The sequence below is a fragment of the Rhinatrema bivittatum genome, chromosome 2 (assembly GCF_901001135.1).
Source record: "Rhinatrema bivittatum chromosome 2, aRhiBiv1.1, whole genome shotgun sequence".
Taxonomy (NCBI): Eukaryota; Metazoa; Chordata; class Amphibia; order Gymnophiona; family Rhinatrematidae; genus Rhinatrema; species Rhinatrema bivittatum.
In genome coordinates this window covers 273,282,905-273,308,455 of record NC_042616.1, presented here as the reverse complement: position 1 = coordinate 273,308,455, position 25,551 = coordinate 273,282,905, and the positions used below count along the sequence as shown (strand labels likewise).

The 25,551-nt window shown below is 43.8% G+C and overlaps 1 protein-coding gene across 2 annotated transcripts in view; it reads right to left on the bottom strand.

Moving 5' to 3' along the window:
* Positions 1-9,309: 9,309 nt before the first annotated feature.
* Positions 9,310-25,551, bottom strand: part of RALA (RAS like proto-oncogene A) — a 103,489-nt gene continuing 87,247 nt past the window's right edge. For both annotated transcript variants that reach the window (XM_029589530.1, XM_029589529.1), the window contains one exon: positions 9,310-11,255. In XM_029589530.1, coding sequence (XP_029445390.1) covers positions 11,133-11,255 — 123 coding nt within the window. In that variant the 3' untranslated portion in view covers positions 9,310-11,132. The remainder of the gene's footprint in view (positions 11,256-25,551) is intronic.

The window sequence follows — 25,551 nt, the reverse complement described above, 5'->3', positions numbered from 1 at the left end:
TATCCTAGCCTTTGTTTCAAACTGCTTTTTCCAGAAAAGTTTAGAGCTCTTTTTGGAAGAAATGATTATGACATAGCCCTGTGAACACACACTTATTATAGATGAGATAGCTCCAATGTGTAATTAAATATTGGAATATGAATGCAGTTGGTTAAAAATAGGTATGGAAGATAAATACAACAAAGAACAGGGGTAACCAGAACTTGACCTCTCCCTGCATTTGCCCTTTTATAACAACTCCAAACATGCAATAAAACACACAGATAACTGCTTGGAATGCAATATGCCACAGCTTTATTAACCAACCTACAATATAAACCCACGCCAAGATATGCCAACACCAAGCCCTGGTGGTCATCCACCACATGCTAGGAAGATGGCTTGCCTGCAGGCCACTGGCAGCCTCATCACCCAGCTCCCCATCACAGCCCACCAAGAAGCTGATCCCACAGTAATTGCACCCAATCGCTCCTGCCTAACAGTATTTTCCAGTGCTGCCCATATGACCATACTGGCTAACCCATCAGCACAATGCTAAAACCCCAGAGGCTCAGGCCACCCACCATAGGTATGGGAAGGAAAAACCTATCCCTTGTTGCCCCAAAGATGCGACCCTAGATTCTTTATGCAGTATACAAGGCCTCCTGAAAAGCACTATCAATAAATCCTGACCCACAAAAGATAAACGTATGCCATCCGTTCTGAAGAGAGCACTACCTTCAACTAGTATTTTCTCATATACTAGATTTCGGAACGGCCTTGGAGAGAACAGGGAAAGCCATCGGGGCTCCCCTCTGGCTCGGCGCACGCAAGGTGCACGTGTGCACCCCCTTGTGCGCGCTGACGCCGGATTTTATAATATGCACGCGGCAGCGCGCACACACATGTACCCCGCGCACGTAGAAATTAAAATCGGCCCCTTTATGTATTGTTCTTACTTCATCTAACAAAATTCAAAATCTATGCTTAGTTTTTTCTTTTTTTCCCTGTGGAGGCCTCTTTGTCTTCTTATTGACTTGTTTGCAGGTAGTCAAACAATGGTTTTTTCATAACAAATTTTAATTATATTTTTCTAAGATTGTTGCAACATGGGATGGTTGAACTCCTAGCTCAGGAGAACTAGCGAGTCTAAAGTTGAATTGCTTGCCTCTGCCACTCATTCATACTATTTGGGTTCCTTTTTTTTTTTTTTTTTTTATTCCCAATTGTTGTTCAAGCCACAGCTCTCTGCTTTAAGTTAAGAATGCTTCGGCCTCTGAAATATATTCTACCTAAAGAAAGTTTTCATATGGTAATTCACGCTTTTGTATTAACCACTATTGACTGCTGCAGCTCCTTATGAGGGCCTTCACAAACGCTCGGTAAAAGCTTTGCAGCTTTTACAAAACACGCAGCTCGGTTGATCGCTGCATGCTCAGATGGAAGCACATTATGCCCGCCTTGCATCAATTGCATTGGCTGCCTGTGGCTCAGCATTCACACTTTCAATTGTTGAGGCTGGGTTACAAAGCCGTTTGGGGACGTCTGCTTAAAAAAAACTGACTATATCCTTCCTTAAGTATTACTCTCCACTAAGCAGACATTGTGTTCCATCTTTTAAGGAACACCATTTGCAGTCAACAAGAAATCAGGCCTTCTCTGTAATTGGCCTGACATTATGGAATGATCTGCCCCAGGAGCTCATCACCAAATAAAAACTTTTCTATAAAAAAGTTAGAAGCACACTTGTTTCAGATAGCCTTTTCTTAATTTTTTTTTCCTGGGTATTTGTGATGTCATATTATAAGTTTTGTTTGCAGTTTACCCAGTGTTGTTACATAGATTATATTCTTTATGTACTCCGCTTAGCATAGATTATTTTCTGATTACTGTATATTAGACAAACAATTTTAAATAAAAGTACCCTGTGCCAGTTCATCAGCAGGGCTGCTCAGGGCCCCTGCCTTGTGATGCTTTTGCCCTGCATTTTACTACCAAAATTGTCCATCTCCATGAGGGTCTGACTCCCAATCAATTTGGATCAGAATCTATAAATATGAATATTGTGGCTTTTCATTTGGATAGATTAAGAAATGTATCCTTGCTGGAAGTGGACAAGCGTCTTATAGAATCTGAAACCACTGATTTGTGGGCCGGTCCTTTGTCACCCCACAATTAAGGCAACATAATGACATAAAAAATCTTATTAAAATAATTAAACTTTTCTTTGAGAGTATTTTACTATTTAAGTTAAAGGAAGTTATTTATTTTGCAATCCTACTTAAAAAGCCCTCTCTGGATCCTTCAGTGGTTGATAAAATAAGTTTGATTATAGGTCTATAATTAAGTAAATTAATCAAGCAAGCAGTCTAAACCCAGTTGCGGGCATATGCTGAAAGATTATTAGACCAGTGGCAGCAGGCTTTCAGCCCTAGTACAAGAGAGATGGTGCTGGCAGCCTTAAATGGTTGAACTGCACTGGGCTCTTGCTAAGGGTAGGGAATATCTCCTTGTGTTATTGGACTTGACAGCTACCATCAACACCAGGATTCTGTTAAAATGCCAACTGTCTTAAAAGTGATGGGAACAGATCTGGACTGGCTAGATCCTTTATTCTGACCCAAGCATACACCTATCATCTGATAATTCTTTGCCTGCTCCTTGGAGTCTAACACATGGGTTCCCACCCGATTCAATACTGTTTCCTCTTTAAATTTTTATAATTGAGCTTAATTCTAGAGGTGTAAAATTCAATTTATACACCAATGCTATTCAGCAATGTTTAGAGTTGGGTCCAGATTGAGAAAAGGGCTTAGAAAGACTTCACAGCTCTATGGGAAAGACCTCTGGCTGGCTCCAGAATAACTGATTAAAATTGAATGATGAAGTGTGAGAGGGGATGAATGAGGTAACCCTCAATTAAAATAATGTGCAGGTGACAGCATTGGAAGGTAAGCACTCACAGATAAAGAATACAAATAGTAGGCATTTTGGTTGATGCTAACTTGACGATACCACACATTGACAGGATCAACAACCCTGTTTTCTTCAGGTCAGCTTCACCATTTGAAGTCACTCACGCAGTCATCCTACAATTTTCTCTCACCCTTTAGTGGCAAAATCAGTAATGCAATATTGGCAGGCTTACCTAACTGCTCATTACTGAAACTGCCTCACATCCAAAAATCAGGCAACTAGATGGCAGTTGGACTTACGAATGTCTTAACATGTATTGCCATCTTTGAAACCATTACACTGGCTCTTGCAGGGCTTCCCAAACCGGTCCTAGGGAAGCCACAGCCAGTCGGGTTTTCAGAATATCCAGAATGAATATGCATGCCAGGGGCAGCTCAAGGCAAGCTGTTGCCAGAGGCGAAGGATGAAATGCACCCCTCCCCCCCTCAATGGCCTGGTGCAGGTTGAAGTCACAGAGGGTCAGGGCAAGGAGAAGGCAATGGAGGGTGAAGTGACTTGCTCAAGGTCACAAGGAATGGTAATAGGATTTGAACCCAGGCTTCCCCAAACCGGTCCTAGGGAAGCCACAGCCAGTCGGGTTTTCAGAATATCCAGAATGAATATGCATGCCAGGGGCAGCTCAAGGCAAGCTGTTGCCAGAGGCGAAGGATGAAATGCACCCCTCCCCCCCTCAATGGCCTGGTGCAGGTTGAAGTCACAGAGGGTCAGGGCAAGGAGAAGGCAATGGAGGGTGAAGTGACTTGCTCAAGGTCACAAGGAATGGTAATAGGATTTGAACCCAGGCTTCCCTTGTTTGCAGTCTACTGCTCTTAACCACTCACTTTTTGGGCCTGTTATTTATTTCTTCTCTGTCTTCAGTGTCCACACTAGAGGTCACCTCTCCTCCTAGGTCTAGAAGTAGAACTCCTCCATTCCCTAGTGCCTGCCTCCCACCTTTCTCCAGGATCTGCCCCCTGGTGGTGTGAGAGGTTGGTGAAGGGTGGGAGTCTGTGCATGTGACACACTCTCCATTAGGGCTGATGCAAAAGGTATTAGATGCCATAGACAAACGTTACAGCCTTTCAGTTCCCCCCTTCCGTCCTCTCCCCACATAATTAAAACTTATGCATTCTTTTCCATTTTAAAATGTATTAACTTCCCCAACCTAAAAAGGCAGATTGCAAATGGAAAATAGATATTGAAAGTACAATCTTCTGAAGTAAAAATATCATACAACATATAGTACATAGGCATACACTGCAAAAAAAACAAACACACAAACATATCTCTCATAGTAATCAAGACGGCTTACTGGATCCCATACTGTATTAGGCCTATGGCAAAGTGCACTGGGTGTGGACTTGGCCCACAGAAAGCCAGGAATAAGCTTAACTATAATTCCAGTATAGTAAGCCTTCCATATCATAAATGCCAGCACTCAACCTATGAAAAAGCCATACTGCAAATATATCAGGCCCTAAACACCAATTCACCTCCTATTAGGCAAACAGATTAAAGGGAGGTTGTTGTAAATCTCCACACAAACCACATGCTAGCAGAATACCTAAAGCCTGTCACACAAGCAGAACACAGATAGACTCTCACCAAATACAGAATAAAGAGATCATAAAATATAAATTGAACATGCAGACAAAAACTAAACTGGAAATCACAAGAAGCCAAACTGTAAGCAATGTAAACCAAAAAATACATAAATCAATACAAAATGTCAAATCTGCTGAAAAATTCAACCAATTAAAAACATGTATAAAAATGTTTTAAATATTACCAAACACTAATAAAATATTTCAGAAAAGCAGATATCACATCCAATAATTAAAAACAAGGATTAAAAAAAAAAAAATCTCCCACTCTCCATACCTGGGAACTTTAGATTTCCAGTCCTCCTGAGATTGTCATAGATTGGAGGAGGGTGCACAAACTAACCTCTCGTACACACACATACTCCCACCACCCTCTCATACACACACCCCTCCACTCTCTCATACACATACACACACCCCCCAGCATCATTTGTCAAATTTATCAATCACTTAACACAAATAAGGACCTAAGTGATGTACAAAAATTTAAAACATTCATAATACAGAATACATACATGTATAAAAGAAAAATTGCCATAAAATAACCTCATACACTACATTATGAAAGTAAAACTGCAGTGCTTAATAAAATGCTTGTCTTAACAAAAAGCTTTTTAAAAAAAATCTAAATTTCTAGACACAATCAGCCATCCGGAGGTCCATACAAAGGGAATTCCAGAAAATGGGGTCTCTTGTAGTGACGAGATGGGCCTGGTGAGGAGGGCACATCTAGTAAACCTCGATTTGAAGATCTCAATTGTCGAGATGGTTCACAAATTTTTAATAGGGCATTGGACCAGGGGCAGGAATCTGAATTTAACAATTTGAACAGTCATACCAATTTTGTAGAAAATTTGTTGCTGAATGAGTAACCAATTTATTTAAGAGAAGTAATGTTCACAACATCTTGTACCTGTAATCATCCTCACCCACACACATCCCACCACCCTCTCATACACACACATTCAAACAGACATCAGCCTGGGAGTAGGATGTACGCTGAGGACCCCCTTCTATCCTTCCGCCGACACTTCCAAGACTTTTCCTCAGCTGCTTCTGGGTTTCAGTATGACCTGAGGCGGGCCCTGCTTGAAGAATCTCCTGGTCTCTTGGCTCTGGGCATGAGGGTGAACTGGGTGGGGAGGTGGCAGCCGCACAGAGCAAACTCAAATCTCGAGTAAGGCAGCACATGAGGGAGGAAACCCATCCCCGGGAGGAGGCGGAGCATACCCACCTCACGCTCCACTTCAATCCCCAGGATTTTGGGCTGCAGCCACTGCACTGCGTTGCTCTCTGCCATGTTGCACTCTTTCACCTGCAACGGCACTGGACCTCTCTCTTTTGCTGGTAAGGAATGGAAACCCTGCCAGCATGTCAATTCTGCAGTGCCCTGGGAAGCTGGGACCTCTTTTGCTGGCAGGGAGTGGAAAGCCCACCAGCATTGCAGATTTTCCTGCCACCAGTTTGCCTGCATAAAGGGTGAGGTGGCTGTGGCAGGAAGGTTTCAGGGGGCAATTTTGCCACATCAAATATTGCCACCACCCACTGCCTTATTAGGGAACCATCCCTGTGCATAAGTGTTCATATACAGTTTGATATGCAAATTTTTCTCCTGCATATTCATTGTGGAAAATCTAACTGGCTGTGGAATCACTCTCTAGGCTGTTTGGGAAGCCCTGGGCTACTGATTAAATACTGAAACAGATGGGAGACTTGTCAACCTTTAAAGAAGGCTAGGCAACTAGGGTCCTCGAGTTCTGCAAACCAATCAAATTTTCAATATTGCACCTCTTGAATACATGGGACTTTCATGCACTGCCTTTATTGCATACAAATACATCTTATGCATATTCACTATGGATAACTTGAAAATCTAACCTGCTGCAGCACTCAAAGATCAGAGCTACCTATCCCTATTTTAAAGTCATGAAAGAGAAAGCATGACTTTCTGTCCATCTAAAGCACTATTTTCCACAAAGACAATTGCACTTTTCAGATGAAATTCTATTTTAGATCATAGCAGCAGCTGAGGCTCAACTACTTAGGAGAAGTAGAAGGGTCTTCTCAAGTAATGTTCCCACACTTTATAATTCAGTCTCTTGCTCACTGAGAAAGCTTCCTAAATAGACAGTAAGCAGTAACCTAGGTAAGAGTCACCTTTACCTTTACATAATTTCTGCCTTTTATAACCATTACAGCCAATTATGGGATAGTTCTGATATAGATCAGGGGTTTCAGTTTTTCTTTATTTTTGCTAGTAATATAAGAGTTTATTAGGGGAACAAAAACAGGAGAAAGTCAGTTGAAAAAAAAAGTACTTGTTTTTTTCCAGATAAATATTGGTATTTATTTTGATGGACAGAAATCAGGATCATACAAATTAAACAGATTCTCCCACCCACCAACTCAACAGCATCTCTACCCTCATTCCCTGCTGAAAATCTCCCTTCCCACCTCCATTTCCCTACACTGCAACAGCATTTGCTTAATGGCTGTGGTTCCAGGTTTTTCCACTCTCCTTCAATAGCATGCTTACTCCAACCACTTCCAGTACAGCACAGGCCTGGTAGGTGTTTCTGGTGGACAGAGCCTGCTTTAAATACATGCATGTATGGCACCAGAGAGCAGGCACATGGTGGGTGAGGCAGTGGGACTTGAAACAGCATGGGTGACACTGGAAGATGGGACTTGAAACACAGCATGGAGTTTGGCCCACACAGACTTCCATCAGGGGCTGAAGGTCTTGAAATGCTACATCTGCATTTTTTAATCATCCTAAAATTAGGATATTTGTTTAAACCTATTGTGACCTTTAGAAAACTCAGGGCATTAATGGGTAAAAATCAGTTTAAACTGAAAACAAAAAGACTATCTATAGGGGACTATTTTCTTAAGAACAAGCACATTCAGTCTTGAGTCACACAGACCTGGTTTTCATGATATCAATAATGAATATTCACAAAATAAGTTTGCATATAGTAGAGGCAGTGTATGCAAATTTATCTTATATGTATTCATTATGGAGATCTGCACAGTGACTGTACAGGGCTATGTTATATTATGTCATAGAATACTACACAATCTGGTAAAGCAAAAAGAACTTAAATTTAGTAAACTAAGTTAAATATATGGATAATAAATCAGCAAAGATAAGTAATATCAAAATCAAATACAGTATCACAGTAAGCTGTACACAGAGGGAAGACTTCCCTCTATATAAGCCAGTGTTCTTGGAAACCTGGAAAACGCAAGCCCAGGGACCCTAAAAAGAAACTGTTCGCTCTTTGTTCCTTTCAGATCATCCAACTAAAATAAGCAAATGCAATGCCTTATATATCCCTCCCAAGTTAGGTGTTTCAATTTGCACTTTATCCAGGAAGTTATTTCAGTACTAGTCCTTTGATCTCACCATTTGTCTTAACTCATCATCAAGTCACTGGTATAGATTCTAGTCTTCAGCATTTGATCTTCCCAGATACACCAGATGTTCACTAGGGCCATCCCAGCTCTCCTGTTGCCAGGATGTTCTGGGAAGAACGTGATAGTGTCATGCCTTTATACAATCTTTGTACTTAAATTAAATGCAATATATTTATCCACACAATCATTCGAGCCAGTTTTGATCCATAACTCTATTCACAGTATAAAGTTTTCCAGGGATCTAGCTTGCTGCCTAAATTATCTTCTTACAATATCTTGAAGACTAGGTCTGTTTGTGGCCCTTGTGGACTGGAGTTGGCTATCCCTGTATTCCTGTTACATAATAAGCAGAAGCCAAAGAAATTGGTTATAGTTTTTGTGCTGTTTATATTGTTTATAATTGTGTTCATAATATACTGTAAGCCAACTTAGACAATGCTGGTAAGGTAAGAAAAATTAAGTAATACAGATGTTTCCTCTCTTGGAAGTATACCTAAACAGACAGGTTTTCAGGATTGCCACAATGAAAATGCATGAGATTGGAGACTGATGGCATGAAAATCTCTCATATGCATATTCATTATGGATAACTTGAAAACCTGACTGGTTAAGTATACCTCCAAGAGAGTCTAAAAAAAAAAAAAAACTGGAGGTAAAAATAAGCACATTTTTATAAAAAGTACGGTAATTAGGGATCTGAGTTGTGGAGTGATACAAATACAGATAGAAGAATCATACACTGCCACAGATTCTGCCACTATCCCCATCCTCTTCCACTATAAGTTTCTAAATATGGGTACTTTGCTAATGCAAGCTCTTACTGAACTTGGTCAGTCTGTCCATCTTTTTGATGCAAACATAAGATGAAGCAATGATTTACATTTGGTAAACTGTATGGTTAAGGTAAATTGAGTCAGGAATAGTTCTTAAAATGTGTAAATGGGCAGTATTTAGAATTAAAGCTTTTAGAAATGGCAATACTACACACATAACTTGTGCTAATTCAACATCTTTGTGGGCATGTTAACATAAAATCAGTATATTCACTTGCTTCAGAGCATTGGGATAAATAGTTTCATTTAATGGAGTTTCCTATTTAGAGCAATTCCATACTTCCAAGTAATCTGAGCTGGACCTTATCAGAGAGAAGATGCATTGGCCTGATCAAGTCTGGAACATCTTGTTCTTATTTAAAAGATATGCTTCAATCAGATGGTTAACAGAAGTGGAAGATTACTGCAAAAGCAGACATATCTGAATACCACGAGATTCATTTGCTTTGAAGGTAACTGGAGCACAAGTTTAAGAACTTGCCTTTTTTTTTTTATATTGTAATAAACATGACACCATCTACAAAATGGAAGTTTATTTGTTTTTAAATGGCTCAAATAGCAAATAAAAACTGGGTCAGGGCATCAGCCTCATACAGAAGAGGTTTGTGTCTGCTGGCTTCATAAGTCCTTAGTACCCAGCAAACAGGGCTCAAAAGTCAAAATGATAGTGGTTAAACTCTGCTTACACAATTCATTACAGAATGAGAAACAAAAGGCCGAGCTGGCCACAGTGGTTACTTTGAAGCAACTTAAAATTTAATGCTGCACATGGTAGAATTTTTTAGTTAGCTGTCCATACAGAAAAAAAAAACATACTATGAGTACATAAAATATAAGGTTAAGTGCTAGATACTCTAAGCTTTCTAATTTTGTTTGTATGTTAAAAATATACATGTGAAACAATACATTTGAAATGTTTAAATAGTAATTAACAGAAAAAAAATAACCGTTTGGTGTACAAGAAGTTCCCACCCACCAAGATCTAACAAAAGCTCTGAGACACAGACTGGCTTATTTTTCTATCAAAAGTGCACCAGTATCCGTTCATGCCTGAAAACAGAAGAAAAATGAGGCAGTACATTTGTCAGCTCTGGAGGTTGAGATTCCATATGCACATTAGAAACATTTATGCTCTGTGCTTAAAAAAAAAAAAAAGACAAATTTGTTCCATATATCAGCTGAAAGAATAAAACAGGAGCCAAAGCGTGCATACTCAGCTAGGACACAATTTAAACCTGGCAGTGTCTGAAATCATACCAGTGGCTTTACCCATCCTGCTCCCAAACATACACAGAAGAGAAGGAAAAAAGTGACAACATAACCAACTTCCTGGGTACTAGGACTGATGTAGCACACTAGGGCAAAAATGCATTAGCTCTGCTTACAGGAGCCCATGGACCCTCCCCAAGCCCAAAGGGGTTTAAGCATAAATACACCACACACACAAACCATTTCCAAAAGGAAAGTGCCAAAGGGTTAGCAAGTTAAGGGGAAAGAGTTCAACTCAGAACCTCCAATCTCCTCTAACATCTAGATGGCTGCTCATGAAATTTTCTTTCAATTAGCATATCAGTGACTTAAGTTCACAGGATGTGCTCTGGGACTTGATTCTCAAGACCAAGAGTATGGCACACATTTTTAAAGTCTGAGAGACACAAGGAGCAAACAGATACTTACCAGTTCTACCTTCCACACAAACTGCACTTCACACTAATGCTGTACCCTAGACTTTTGTTTTGCTTCTAAGTTAAGGCATATTTGAATATTTCTATGCAATAATTTACACTGTTTTAAGTAAATCACCACCAACTGATGACCCACCTATGAATGATTCTCAAATGTAATTGTACAAGACCACATTTGATTTCCCCATTTACTTTACTCATTTGCATATAATTCATAGCCACAAGCAGCAGCTGCTCAAAAACTTCACATTGCATTATGTTTTCTGTACTCTCAATTGTAATTTTGAAGTATGGTGGTAATGGTAGTAGTGGTAATAACAAGAACAAGTGACAAACTAGGTACTAATAAAACATAGGCTTTCCAAGAAACTGCAGACAATCATTCTTGTTTGACAGTTCAAGAAAGATGACTTAAGGAGCTTTCTGCTATACTTTCAGGGCACTGCTGCAGACCTAGGCAATTATTAAAACAGGTTGAATTTTGCTTCCAGGTAAAAAAAGTCATTTGAATTTCAGTGCAGCTCCAATTCATGCTTTTAGTGCCACAGAACATTCTCCAAAACGTTAAGGTAACTGCAATCATGTGAGCCTTCAAAGGGCATGTTTGCAAATTAAGGTTACTGGTATGGATAACGAGAAGAGAGTTTGGATATGGATTATAAAATGCAACATCTTTCTCTGATTCTCTTAGCTAGGCTTTTTCGCTTCTTCTTCCCATTTTTCTCTTTACTGTCTTCCATCTTTCGGGCACGAATTTCTCGCATTAAGTCAAAAAAAACCTAGACAAACCAAACAAAATGTGTAGTGTTAGGAGGTTTCAAATGCATTGCACATGAATCACAAACACTGATCATAAGAGAGCTAAAGTTATAAATACAATAGGCTGTCTTGATTTCAGTCTACCTGAGAGAGGACCTAGAATCCTCAGCACTACTCTACAAACTGAAGTACAGATTTCTTTTAATGGTACAACTGAAGACCAGTTTTTCCTCTTCCTATTAAATCTAAAAAATTAAGAAAATTGCTCTTTCCAATATCAAGTTTTATAAATCGAATGACTTGGTAGCTCAGTAAAATACTCACTTATAACAGCAATGTAACTTTCTAAGTTGTGGGTAGTCTGTTTAACTCTTGTCATTCTCTTTACTGAAATTTTTCTTCAAAATACAAAAAAAATCATGTACCAGCTGGTCCAATAAAAATGACTAAATGCAGAATCTTTACATTTGGAAAAATTAAGATAAGCACCATCCCATTCATTTTCAGGATATTCTGTTCTTTCAATTGAGATGTATATAGTATAAGATGAAAATATTCAAATTTGTTTACATGTCCTGATCATGTATGATTTTTAAGACAAATAAAAAAAATCTGAACTTGAGCAATGGAACAAAAAAAAATTTGCTGCAATATTCATTACACTTGAGAATATAAAAAAATGTGCAACATTAGCATTTAACAAATGGCATCTCTTCATGTGAAGATATTGTGTCATTACAATGTGTTTACCTAATCTTTTCAATTAAAAGAATGCTGGAACTATGCCAATTCTGAAATGTTAGCCTGCTTACAAACTGTTGGATCCCATGAGAAACAAACAGTGTAGAGTTCTAAGAATTGAACTAGTCCTGGAGAAACCAGACTCTGTGGTGGGTTACAATACCTTCCCAAAAGGACAGATTTTTTTCCTCTTTCAAACACTGCAATCTTAAAATTCTGATCATCTGCATCCAGGCTACTAAAATGAATAAGTCACTTGTGGAATGGTAATCTGCCAGTCAGAAACTCTTTCTGAAGATATATATATATATATAGTTTAAAGTTTGAAACAACTGCCAGTTGAATCAGTTGGAGCAGGAATTACAGAAGAAAACAAGATTACTGCAGATGTTAATATAAAACTGTTCTTTTGCTGACTTTAGCTCTGATTTTTTTTTTTTTTTTTTTTATTAAGAACATGCCATACTGGGTCAGACCAAGGGTCCATCAAGCCCAGCATCCTGTTTCCAACAGTGGCCAATCCAGGCCTTATGAACCTGGCAAGTACCCAAAAACTAAGACTATTCCATGTTACTGTTGCTAGTAATAGCAGTGGCTATTCTCCAAGTCAACTTAATTAATAGCAGGTAATGGACTTCTCCTCCAAGAACTTATCCAATCCTTTTTTTAAACACAGCTATACTAACTGCACTAATGATATCCTCTGGCAACAAATTCCAGAGTTTAATTGTGCGTTGAGTGAAAAAGAAACTTTCTCCAATTAGTTTTAAATGTGCCACATGCCAACTTCATGGAGTTCCCCCTAGTCTATTATCCGAAAGCGTAAATAACCGATTCACATTAACCCGTTCTAGACCTCTCATGATTTTAAACATCTCTATCATATCCCACTCAGCCGTCTCTTCTCCAAGCTGAAAAGTCCTAACCTCTTTAGTCTTTCCTCATAGGGGAAGACAAGTAACAGTACTCATTTATTCACTTTATTGGAGCTATTACTGGTTGTTTTACCGATAGCCGACAACTCCCTGTTCAGAGCTAAGTATTTGGCTAAATTAATCTGGAAAACTTTACTGCTTGCCGGCTTCCTGAATATTGACCTCCTAGGATTTTTTGAAAAGTTATAACATCAATACTGGAAGGAAGATTGCAAACTAATTCACATATGTTATCACATTATTGCTGTGTCATACTTTGCTCATCACATTCTCCTAGATAAGAATCAATGAATATTCAAAAAGGATTGCTCAAGTAGAATCACCAAGTCTAGTGTCAAATGGATAGACTGATACAAGAAAATCCTCTACAGTACCCTTTCCAGCTTCAAAATGTTTCATGGACCCCCAAACAATTCTCTAATTTTTGCATGCCATAATAAAAATATGTACTCCAGAATCATTCAGAATGTATAACTTTTCTCTCTCTCAATTTAATATTTGGGGAGGGCAATTTCCAAACATACTTAAAATTTGCCCTCATATTTGAAGGTTGAATCCATTCCACCTTCCAATCTAGCTGCAATTGGGAAAAGAAAGCAGAGTTGCTTACCTGTAACAGGTGTTCTCACAGGACAGCAGCCCTCACATATGGGGTGACATCATCATGATGGAGCCCAATCACAAAACACTTGTCAAAGTTTCTAGAACTTTGACTGGCACCACTGAGCATGCCCAGCATGCCACTAACCCTGCATCCAGCAGGGGTCCCCCTTCAGTCTCGTTTATAGTAAAAAGTATGTGCGAAAAAAAGCAAACCCAACTCCACGGGGTGGCAGGCTGGTTTCATGAGGACCAACAGGACAGCAGGATGGTAGTCCTCACATATGGGTGAATAGCGAGCCGAGGATGCCAGAGTAATGTACCAAAAGCACCCAAAGACATGCAACAGGCACAACAACAGGGGTTATTTTGGATTAAAGGGCAGCTTGAAATTCCCAGTGGGCCGTTGGAAGTTGGGTATTAAGCAGAGAATAAATTGTGCAGAACAGACTGGCCAAAGATAGAATCTTGTCTGCCAGCCTTGTCCAGGCAATAATGAGCTGCAAAAGTATGGAGAGAACTCCATGTAGCAGCCCTGCAGATGTCTGCAAGAGATACAGAACAAAGGTGCACTACCGACGTTGCCACTGCTTGAATAGAATGCACTTTCACGCGTCCTTGGAGCGAAAGATCTGCTTGCTGGTAGCAGAAAGAAATACAGTCCGCCAGCCAGGAGGACAGAGTCTGCTTGCCCACCGGGATTCCCAGTTTAGTTTTATCAAAGGAGACAAACAGCTGGGTGGACTTCCTATGGGCTGCAGTGCGTTCCAAATAAAAGTCTAGCACATGCTTGCAGTCCAAGGAATGCAGAGCCCACTCACCGGGATGTGAGTGGGGTCTTGGAAAGAAAGTAGGCAGTACAATGGATTGATTTAAATGAAATTCAGAGACTACCTTCAGTAAAAATTAGGATGAGTGCGAAGGACCTCCCGATCATGAAGGAATTTCATGTAAGGGGGGTATGTTACCAGCGCCTGTAGCTCACTGATCCTGTGAGCAGAGGTCAAAGCAAGGACGACGAGCACTTTCCAAGTGAGATGATGTAACTTGCAGTCATGCAGAGGCTCAAACAGAGGTTTCATGAGTCATGCTAATAGGATATTAAGGTCCCAAGCAGGGGCCAGGGGACGGAGAGGGGGCTTGAGGTGTAGCAAGCCCTTCATAAAGCGTACCACTAAGGGTGGTGTCAAAATCAAGACATCACCTGTACCTTTATGGAAGGCGGCTGCTGCACTGACATGAACTCTGATGGATGAAGTTTGTAGACCAGACTCAGAGGTGCCAGAGGTAGTCTAAAAACTTCAGTGTGGGGTAGGTAAAGGGATCTAATTCCTTTGATGTGCACCATGAGAAAAACCTTTTCCATTTGGAATGATAAGATTTCCTAGTAGAAGGCTTTCGTGAAGCTACCAGGACTTGGGATACAGAGTCTGAGAGGTTTAAGGGTTGTAAAATTAGCCTTTCAACATCCAGGCTGTCAACGACAGGGCCTGGAGGTTCGGATGACGCAGCTGTCCGCTGTTCTGAGAAATCAGAGACAGATCTGCACCTAGACGAATTTGTTGAAGGACTGAGAGGTTGCGAAGTATGGGAAACCACACCTGGCACGGCCAAGTAAGGGGCTATGATAATCATGAGGCCCTTGTCCCGTCAAAACTTCATGACAGTCTTGCTTATAAGTGGAAGTGGGGGATAGGCATACAGGAGACCTGTTGCCCAAGAGAGGGTGAAGGCATCCCTCAGAGTTCTGTGACTGCGGTGTAAGGAGCAGAAGTTTTCTACTTTGCGGTTGTGAATTGATGCAAAGAGGTTTATATTCTGATACCCCCCCCCACTTCTGGAATATGTTCTCCGCCACGGTGGGGTTCAGCGACCACTCGGGGGGATGAAACGTGTGACTGTGTTTGTCGCTAGTAGACTGTCCACACCAGCCAGGTAGGTTGCTCTCAGTAGCATGGAATGAGAAAGAGCTGCAGCCCAGATTTTTGCTACTTCCTGACACAGCAGGTAAGAGCTGGTCCCTCCCTGCTTGTTGATGTATCACATCGCTACCTGGTTGTGTTTGGATTAGAATTTTCTTGTTGGAGAGGCAATAACTGAAGACTATAAGGGCATACCTTATTGCCCTGAGCTCCATAAAATTTATCTGATGTGATTCTGCTGCAGACCAGGTTCCCTGAGTTTGCAGGTTGTTGACATGGGCTCCCCAACCTAAAGTGGAAGCATCTGTTGTCAGTGCTATCTGGGGTTCTACAGATTGGAAAGGTAGTCCTCTGACCAGATTGGACTCCTGGATCCACCAAGCTAGCGAGAGACTAAGCTGCCTAGTGACATGGACAATGTTGGACATTGGATGGTGGGCCTGAGACCACTAGGACTTTAATGTCCACTGTGTTACTCTCATGGCAAGGCAAGTCATTGATGTAACATGGACAGAGGATGCCATGTGGCTCAACAAGATGAGAAGACGAGCCATTGTGGTTGGGCAAGCTTGTATAGTGTTTGCAAGCATTGCAAGAGTATGCGCGTGGTCCCTTGGAAGAAAAGCTTTTGCTTGGATAGTGTTGAGATCTGCTCCAATGAAGGAGAGGAGTTGAGATGGAGTCAGATTGGACTTTTGATAACTGACTAGAAATCCTAATGACAGTAGTTGTCGCAAAGTGAGATGGAGGGAGTGAAGAACTGCCTCTGTGGACGGGGCCCTCAGTAACCAGTTGTCCAGATAAGGATAGCCGCGAGTGCCTATACGCCTCAAATATGCTGCTATGACTGCCAGGCATTTCGTGAAGACACTAGGTGCTGATGTGAAACCGAACGGAAGCACTCTATTGGAAGTGCTGGCTTCCGATGAGGAACCGAAGGTAGTGTCTGTGAGATGGGATTATTGCTATATGCGTCTTGTAGATCTTGAGAGCAAAGCCAATCTCCCTATTGAAAAAGAGGGAGTAGAGAGCCTAAGGTTAGCATCTGGAACTTTTTCTTTTGTAGATGCTTGTTTAGGGCACAAAGATTTAAGATTGGACGAATGCCTCCTGATTTTTATGGTATTAGGAAATACTGGGAGTAGAAGCCCTTTCCCCTTTGTAGAGGAACATGTTCTATGGCATTGGCTTGTAGGAGGGATCTTATTTCCTCCTCTAGAGGTGGCAATGGTTGGTGGAACTCCACCCCGGCCGAAGTGGAGAGTACGATGGTACTGAGAGGAAGTTTAGATGGTAACCTTGAGCTACGACCGACAGGACCCACTGATCCATGGTGATCATGTGCCACATGCTGGTGAAGTGGCAGAGACGGCCGCCTACTGGCAGAGATGACAGAGGTGGAAGTAGACAATTACTCTCTAATGGGGAGTCAAAGCCCCGAAGAAGGATCAGGTTGCGGAGGTGGTTGTGTCTTCTGAGGCCGGGCCTGGTGAGTTTGAGACCGAGCTGGAGGAGAGTAGTATCTACGTGCTTTGAAGGTGGATTTTTTTGCCTCCCTTCTGAACGGCCGTTTAGAAGTGGAGGGGAAATCCGTGTGCCCAGCCGCGTTGACGTAAAGTCTCATTATGATCCTTGAGCTGTGCGACGGTCTCCTGAATCTTCTCGCCGAATAGATTATCTCCCGTGCATGGGAGGTCTAACTGCTCCTGAACTTCTGGGTGCAGATCAGAGGATTTCAGCCATGCCCACCTCCTGGCACTTATCCCAGCTGCTGACACCCTAGAAGCAGTGTCAAATATGTCATAAGCAGCCCGCACTTAATACTTGCCAGCATCAAGGCCTTTGAGGATCGAATTGAGCTGGTCCTGGAACTGGTCTAGAAGGGAATCAGAAAACTGCTGCAACTGCTTAGATTCCTGTTGTATTGTGTCATATATAGCTGGTAGGCCGCAATACGAGAAATTAATATAGAACCATGAAAGACTATGACCAAAAACATCAAGAATTTCTGCTCCTTCCCAAGAGGCGTGGAAGAATGAGGCCGTGGTCTTCTGGCCTTCTTCTGGGCAGATTCGACCACTACTGAATGGTGGGCCAGTTGGGTTTTCTGGAAGCCAGGTGCTGATTGGACTAAATAAGTAGCATCAGACTTACGGTTGAAAAGTGGGACTGTCCCTGGGTGCTCCCAGTTGTGCTGAAGGTCAAAGAGGACCTCATGAACCAGGATGAACATTACCTCCTTAGGTGCATCTACAAACTGAAGGACTTCTAGCATTTTATGTCTGGAGTCTTCTTCAGTCTGGAGAGTAAATGGAATGGTCCCCACTTTCTCCTTGATAAAATTTATGAAGGAGAGGTATTCTGGCAGGGATCTTCGCCTCTCCTCTGGAGGAGAAGGTTCAGACAGGATATCCCCGGTGTCCTGGGAGTGTGAGGAATCATCTGTCCAGGGCTGGTAGGGTTGATCCCCAGCATCCAACGGGCCTCCAGATGGCAAAAAAAGGGCCTTCGCCAGCCGGAGGAGATCGGGGCACCAAAGGTATCGGAGGAGGTGGCGGCAAAGGTCGATGCGGTATCAGAGGGGGCACCAAAGGACTAATCTCGGTGGATGCCTTGGTGGAACTACTCCAGAAAGCCCTGGAATCAGATCCGGCCTCGATGCTCCCTCCTCCTCCGAGGAGAGATGGATAGGCATCGATCATGATGAAGCGGTGTTTTCATAGGTGCAGATAGCAGAGCACCGATGAGGACATCCAGTCAGTCAAGTAATGGTGTGAACATCGGCGGCATCAGATCCGGAGCCTGGATCGGAATTGAGGGAGCTGAAGTCCATGAAGGGCCTGCACCACTGCCTCTTGAACTATCCGGTTCAATTCCTCACGGAAAGCTGGTGTTAAGACCAGCTCCGGAGTGGGAGGCTGGATAAGGCATCACCAGAGGGTCCACCAGAATATGTGGAGTCTCGGCTGCTGCCCCCACCGAAGGCGGGGGAACGCCTCTGTGTTCCCTGCCTGGTGGAGGTTGGGGGCTCCTCGGCACAAGCCTTCTTCTTCGGTGGCTTGGTCAATGTTGAAGTCGAGGCCACCGGTGCGCCTGAGTCAGACAGTGAGGTCTTTCGTTGCTGATGCTTGGTCTTGCCCGTGCCCAGAGTCGAGGACATAGAAGCTGAAGTCTTCGATGTCGATCGAGAGTCAGTGTCCGATCGATGAAGAGACTTGGCAGGCGATGGTGTTGACTTGGAGGCCTTAGATGGAGGGAGCTGTTTGGTATGAAACAGCAAAGCCATCTTTTCTAACCTGGCTCGACGCCCCTTAGGGGTCATTTGGGCCCAGTTGATACATGTGTTCACATCATGGGTAGGGCCCAGACAGAGCACACAAAACTGGTGAGGGTCTGTGATGGACATTGTCCGAAGACAGTCAGGGTACCTACGAAACCCGTTGCCATCGCTGCTGTTGAAAATTTAGGCCGTGACGCAGTCGGTGACCATCTGGCCTAAACCCTGAAACAGTCTAACCGACCAAAAATAGAGGTAAAGCTTACCTTACGGTTGCGGGTATCGATGGTGGACAGGGGGACCCCGGATGGGGTGAGAAATTTTGAAAATTCTGAAATTAATTCCTGAGGAAAAATTAATGTCAGGAATCTGTGAGAGCGCCGCGCGGAAAAAAAAGAGACTGAAGGGGGACCCGTGCTGGATGCAGGGTTAGTGGTATGCTGGGCATGCTCATTGGTGCCAGTCAAAGTTCTAGAAATTTGACAAAAGTGTTCCATGATTGGGCTCCATCCTGATGTCACCCACATGTGAGGACTACCATCCTGCTTGTCCTGTGAGAAAGCAAGTTCAAAAAAGTTCCAGGTTTGCAACTTGGTAGGATTTGAGAGAAAATCAGCACTGGTTCCTGCAGACCTGCAATTTGATTTTCAAAGGGAAACTGCCCACGGAGCTTTCTTTTGAAAATTTGGGCCAGTGGGTTGAAAGCCAGTATTGTTCCTGCTTAGTTTTCACCTGCTTCAAAGCAGGTGCAAAATACATGAGTGAAAGCATGCACAAAGATTTCAAATTTAAATCCCTGCATGTACTTTCCCTCTCTAAACCTAGCCCTGCTCCTTCCCCACTCCCCCAAGTAAAAGTATGTATGCCATTCACACCACAGGTACTTTTATCTTCCGTGGTGGTGAATAGCACTTTTCAAACAGTCTTTTTACAGGGATAAAGCAGATTTGCTTACCTGTATCAGGTGTTAGAGGACAGAAGGATGTTAGTCCTCACATATGGGTGACACCAGCAGATGGAGCTCCAATGTGGAAAACTTATGTCAAAGTTTCTTGAACTTTGACTCTGCCCAGCATGCCCTATACCACACGTCCACGAGGAGTCCCTCTCCAGTCTTGTAACAGAATTATAATTAAAATAAAAAATAGGAGAAACCCAACTTCGTGGGGTGGCAGGTAGGTTTCTTGAGATTTAACATCCTGCTGTCCTCTAAGAACACCTATTACAAGTAAGCAACTCTGCTTTCTCCGAGGACAAGCAGAATAGTAGTCCTCACACATAGGTGAATCCCTAGCTACAAGCTATTCCAACACAAAAAGGGACCAACAGACACCCAACTAGGTGCCAACAGGCACACCACCACAGGCGCTGTTGGTAACAGAGGGGGAGACAGCTTGAACCCAAACAACTAGCCCTAGGTGGGAGAGTTGGGTTCTGCACCTCAACCTTAATGTCACATCAGCCATCCCTATCCAGACAGTAATGAAATGTTAACATGCGGAGAGATCTCTTCCATGGGAATGGTTCACAAGTGGATTACTGAGACTGCCATGGCTGACAGAATGAGCCTGGACATGACCTCTAAGATGCAGTCCCTCCTGGGCATAACAGAAGGAAATGCAATCTGCTAGCCAATTGGATAGTGTCTGTTTGGCAACAGCAACATCCAACCTATTCCTATCAAAAGAAATAAAAAGTTGTGTGGACTATCTCTGGGCTTCTGTCCACTCCAGATAGAAGGTTAAGCTTGCTTGCAGTCCAAACAGTGCAGTGCTCATTCGCCTTGGTGCAAATGGAGCCTGGGAAAGAATATTTGGCAGGACGATGGACTAATTAAGATGGAAGTCCATCACCACCTTAGGTAGGAACTTAGGGTGTGTGTGCAAGACCACCCTGTCATGATTAAAAAAAAAAAAAAGTTTATATAAAGGTGGGTAAGTCACTAAGGCCTGGAGCTCACTTACCCTGTGCTCTGAAGTGAATGTCACCAAAAATATGACCTTCCAGGTTAGGTACTTCAGATCATAGGTGCTCAGTGGCTGAAAAGGAGCTTTCATCAGCTGAGCTAATACCATACTGAGGTCCCAAGACATAGCAGGAGGCCTTAGAGGAGGCTTCAATTGAAGCAGGCCCTGCATGAAGCATACAACTGTAGGCTGTACAGAGATGGGCGTACGATCTACAACATGGTGGTATGTGCTAATTGCACTAAGATGAACTCCAATGGATTTGGATTTTGATCCAGTTTCTGAAAGGTGTAGGACAAGCAGTTTTTGTGTGGGGCAGGAGAATGGATCTAGGGCCTTCTGCTCACACCACATGGAAGACCTCCTTACTTCAGTTCATAGGACTTTAATGGAAAGCTTTCTGGAAGCTACCAGGATACGGAGAAATATCCTCTGAAAGATCAAGTGGCTGCAGAATTAACTTAACATCCAGGCTGTGAACAACAGGACCTGGAGATTGGGATGCCAGACCCTACGCCTTGATCTTGCGTGATGAGATCTGCTGAAGTCTCCAGACAGACAAAGCCCTTAGGAATGGAAACCAGACCTGTCTCAGCAAATGAGGGGCTATGAGAATCATAGATCCCCTGTCCTCACAAAGCTTCAAGAGAATCTTCGCCACTAAGGGAATTTGAGGATATGCATACAGCAGATCCTTGCCCCAATGAAGGGCCAGGACAGCCAAGGCAGGTTTGCCACCTGATCTTTTGCAGGGGGACGCGAACAGATCTATGTCTGGGTTCCCCCAGAGGTGGAATATCCAATTATCTACTCCCTGGGTCCAGGGACCACTTGTGGGCTCTGAAGGCTCAACTCAATTTGTCTGCTACCTTGTTCTCCATCCCAACCAGTTACATGGCCCTGAGCACCATCCTGTGGGACAGGGGCCATGACCAGATCTGGACCGCTTCTTAAGAGGAGGTAAAATCCTGTGCCTCTCTGCTTGACATACCACACGGCTATCTGGTTGTCTGTTTGGATCCATATCCATAGCGCGTACCTGATCACTCAAAGCTCCAGGAAATTGGTCCACTCAGCAACACTTGTCAAATCAGAGACCTTGGATGCTAAGCCCTTCTACATGAGCTCCCCATCCCAGGGTTGATGCATCCGTAGTTAGTATAATTTGAGTAGGAAGACTACGAACAGAGCCTCCATTCCAAATTTGAAAGTACTCACCACTAGGACAAGGAGTCCCAGAGACTGGGTGACTTGGATGCAATCATGGAGGCTTTGAGTGGCTGAGCACCACTGCGACCTCAGGGTCCATTGGGCTCTGCACATGTGTAAGTGTGCCAAGGGAGTGACATGGACAGCTGTGGTCATGTGGCCCAACAGCCTCAACATATGCCAGGCTGACCCCTGATGGCTGTTGAATCTCAGCCACGATGGTCACCAATGAGATGGCCCTCTGGCAAGGCAGGAAGGCCTTGGCCTGAGCTGTATCTAGCAGGGTTCCTATGAAGTCTAATTGAGGTGACGGGCTGAGATGGGACTGGGTAGTTGAGAATGAAGCCTAGTAACTCCAGCACCCAAATGGTCAAACATATAGACCTGGTGGCCCCAGTCAGTCAGACATGCTCTTGACCAGCCAATTATCCAAATACGGGAAAACATGCACTCCCAGTCTGCAGCGGTGTGCCGCCATCATGGCCAAGCATTTTGTGAAGACCCGTGGGGTTGATGCAAACCCAAACGGCAACACCCAGTACGAGAAGTGCTGTTTTCCCACCATGAATCAGAGAAGATCTTGATATGATTGTGTGTCCCCTTTAGGTTGAGTGAGCATAGCCAGTCCCTTTTTTTTTTTTTTTACAAAAAGAAGGGGGGGGGGGGGGGGAATCAAGGTGCCCAGGGAAACCATCTTGAATTTTTTTATTTTTGTAGAAAATTGTTCAAGACCCTTAGGTCTAGGATAGGACGGAAAAATCCTGTTCTTTTTGAATCAGGAAGTTCCTGGAGTAGAATCTCTACCCTCTTTGCCCTGCTGGTACAGGCTCGACCACTCTGGCCGTTAAGAGGGAAAGGAGCTCTGCTAGTACCACCTCCTGATGTGCTATCAGACCCCAAAATGGGCACAGAAGGCAATTTGTCAGGACACCCAATAGATTCAATTGGTACCCTTGGCAGATGGACAGAACCCACTGGTCCGAGGTTTATACTGGGTCACTGGATTACAAAAAGCCACAGCCTGCCCCCGACCAGAGGGTCCATCGTCCCGGGTACAGGCAACTGGTCTATGCTCTGTGACCCAGTCAAAGCCTCATCCCCAGAGTTGACTGAGCCGCCGGCTGGGGGCTTAGAGGCTCTCTGCTGCCTAGAATAGCTGCAGGAGCCCTGATGGTGTTGACAGGAGGGAGGAGGTAGAGGATAGTACTTCCTTTGAAGACAGACAAAACTTCCTAGGCCCTGGTCTTTCAGACCTCTTTGAAGAGGATGATGGGTCTGAAGTACTGGCGGAGAATTGTTGGAGGGTTTCATGGTGGTCCTGAAGCTAGGCCACAACATCCCTCACCCTATCTCCGAAGAGACTCTTTCATACATGGGAGGTCAGCAAGTGCTCCATGCCTGCAGCAAAGCCATTCTGTGAGCTTCTATTTCCATTGCTGAGTTTCTAGATGCCATCTCGAAAATATCATAGCTCACACGGACCTCGTATTTTCCCACACTCCAAGCCCTTATGCACCAGTGACATGGTGTTCTGCTGCTGTTGAGGCAGCTGCTTGGCCACCTCCTGCACCTGCTTCCCGATGTCCCTCAAATACTGGCTCACGTAGAGCTGATAGGCAGCAATGCAGGCAAAGAGCATGGCGCCTTCAAACACCTTCTTCCTAAGAGCGTCCATGGCTCTATGGTCCCTTCCTGTGTGTGTGCTAAGGAATGAGTCTTGAGGGCATATTCAAGCACCACTGACTGGTGGGGCACCTGACGCTTATAGAATCCGGCAGTCTTCTGGACGAGGTAAACCCTGCCTTATTATTAACAGGAGGCACTATGAGATGTTCCCATATCCTCAGCAGCAACTTCTTAAGATTCCTGTGTACTGGGACTGCCATGGTTCTCCTTGGGAGGCTCCATGAACTGGAGCATCTTAAGTATTTTGTGCCTAGCATCCTCCTCCTGTCAATAACTGAAAAGGGATAGCCTCTGCCATCACCCTCACAAAACCTGTGAAGGTTAAGTCCCCAAGCAGAGTCTTCCTTTGCTCCTCTATGGAGAATCTCAGAGTTCTTGAAGGACTCAAACGTCATCCCCCCAGGGGCCATAGGGTTCTTCATCCTCATTTTAAGTGACAAGGGATAGGTTTCCTAGGTGCTCAGCTTTCATCCAGAGGTGCAGCCACTGGTAGAGCTAGACAGCGGTGGTAGACATCTGTGGAGCTTTCACCTCTGAGAAACCGGCAATGACCATTGTATTGGTAGGAGAAGGACTTTGTGCCCCGCTGGGCACAGATGCTGTGCCAGGAACCAGCATCAGCTGTGTCAAACTCACCGATTAGCAAATTGAGCTTCTCAGAAGCGGTACGAGGACAGGCAGCATTGGGTCTGGTGCAAGACCGAAGCCCTGCAGCGCCCAGTCCATCATTAGCTGAACTCTGCGCTGCAGCTCCTCCTCGAATGTTGTCAATCCCAACACAGACAGAAGAAGAGGCGGTGGCCAGATTTTCGGACCCTTGAGGTGGACCAGTGGAGACACCAAAGGGCTGCTTTGGGGGCATCACGGGCAAAAGCCGGTGCATCCCCATGCATCTATGGGGACCGATGCCGATGCTTTTTTGGCTTCCCTGCATACTCAGCCCGGTCCTTCCCTAGTGCAGAGGCTGATGGCGAGAAACCAGATGTCCACGGCCTGGAGGAGATAGACTATGGTCTGTCTCCAGTGCCCCTGTCCGCCAGCAGCATTGACAGAACCAATGGTCCTGCCGATGGCTCAGTGTACAGTGTGGCTCCTTGGTCCTTCAATGCTGATGGCTGCTTTTTTGACCCGAACAGCTGCTCCATCTTGTCAAGCTGGGGTCATCTGGGTGCCTAAGCAGCAACTCTGGATGTCGTGCAATGCCCCAAGGCAGAGGACACATGTGGATTTGTGATGACATGGTCCTCTGGCACTATCGAAAACTAGATATGGCTATGAAGGCCCAAACAAAAGGGGCATGAACTGAAAGCTATGGCAGTGGGGTGGCGATGGCCAGCGGGCACCAATGCACCACTGCCGTGGGGAAATTGACTGCGAAAGGAAACTCATCCGAATTGCTGAAAACCCCGACTAGGAGACACTATGGGAGGGTACAGAGATGAACCTGGTGACAGGAAAAACGGTGAAAAAAAAGAGAGAAAACCAGTTTTCCACAAGGCCAAAAAATAGCCAAAGTGAGTTACTCACACCGTGAGGCTTACAGTTCCGTGGAAAAAGACTGGAGGGACCCAGTATGCACGTGTGTTATAGGACATGCTGGACATGCTCAGTGTGACTAGTCAAGGTTCTAGAAACTGATAAGTTTTCCCACATTGGAACTCCATCTGATGTCATCCATGTGCGAGGACTACCATCCTGCTTATCCTCAGAAAAACAGGCATTTACCCACATAAGTTTTGAAATTGATCCCTTTTTAGTTTGCTTTTATCATTTTCTGTGTTTGTAAGAATCAAAATAAGACACTAAACACTTTACATTTTAGAAAAAGCAAAAATAGCATGCTTTTCAAAAGTTAGCTAGCCTATGAGAGCCCTAACTTTGTTCCCTTAATTAACTTGTGTTTAATGTCATCCTCCCTCCTTTATTCCTGGTTGTCATCTTTCCCTTCTTCCTCCCTGGACTATTGGGGTCCTATATCC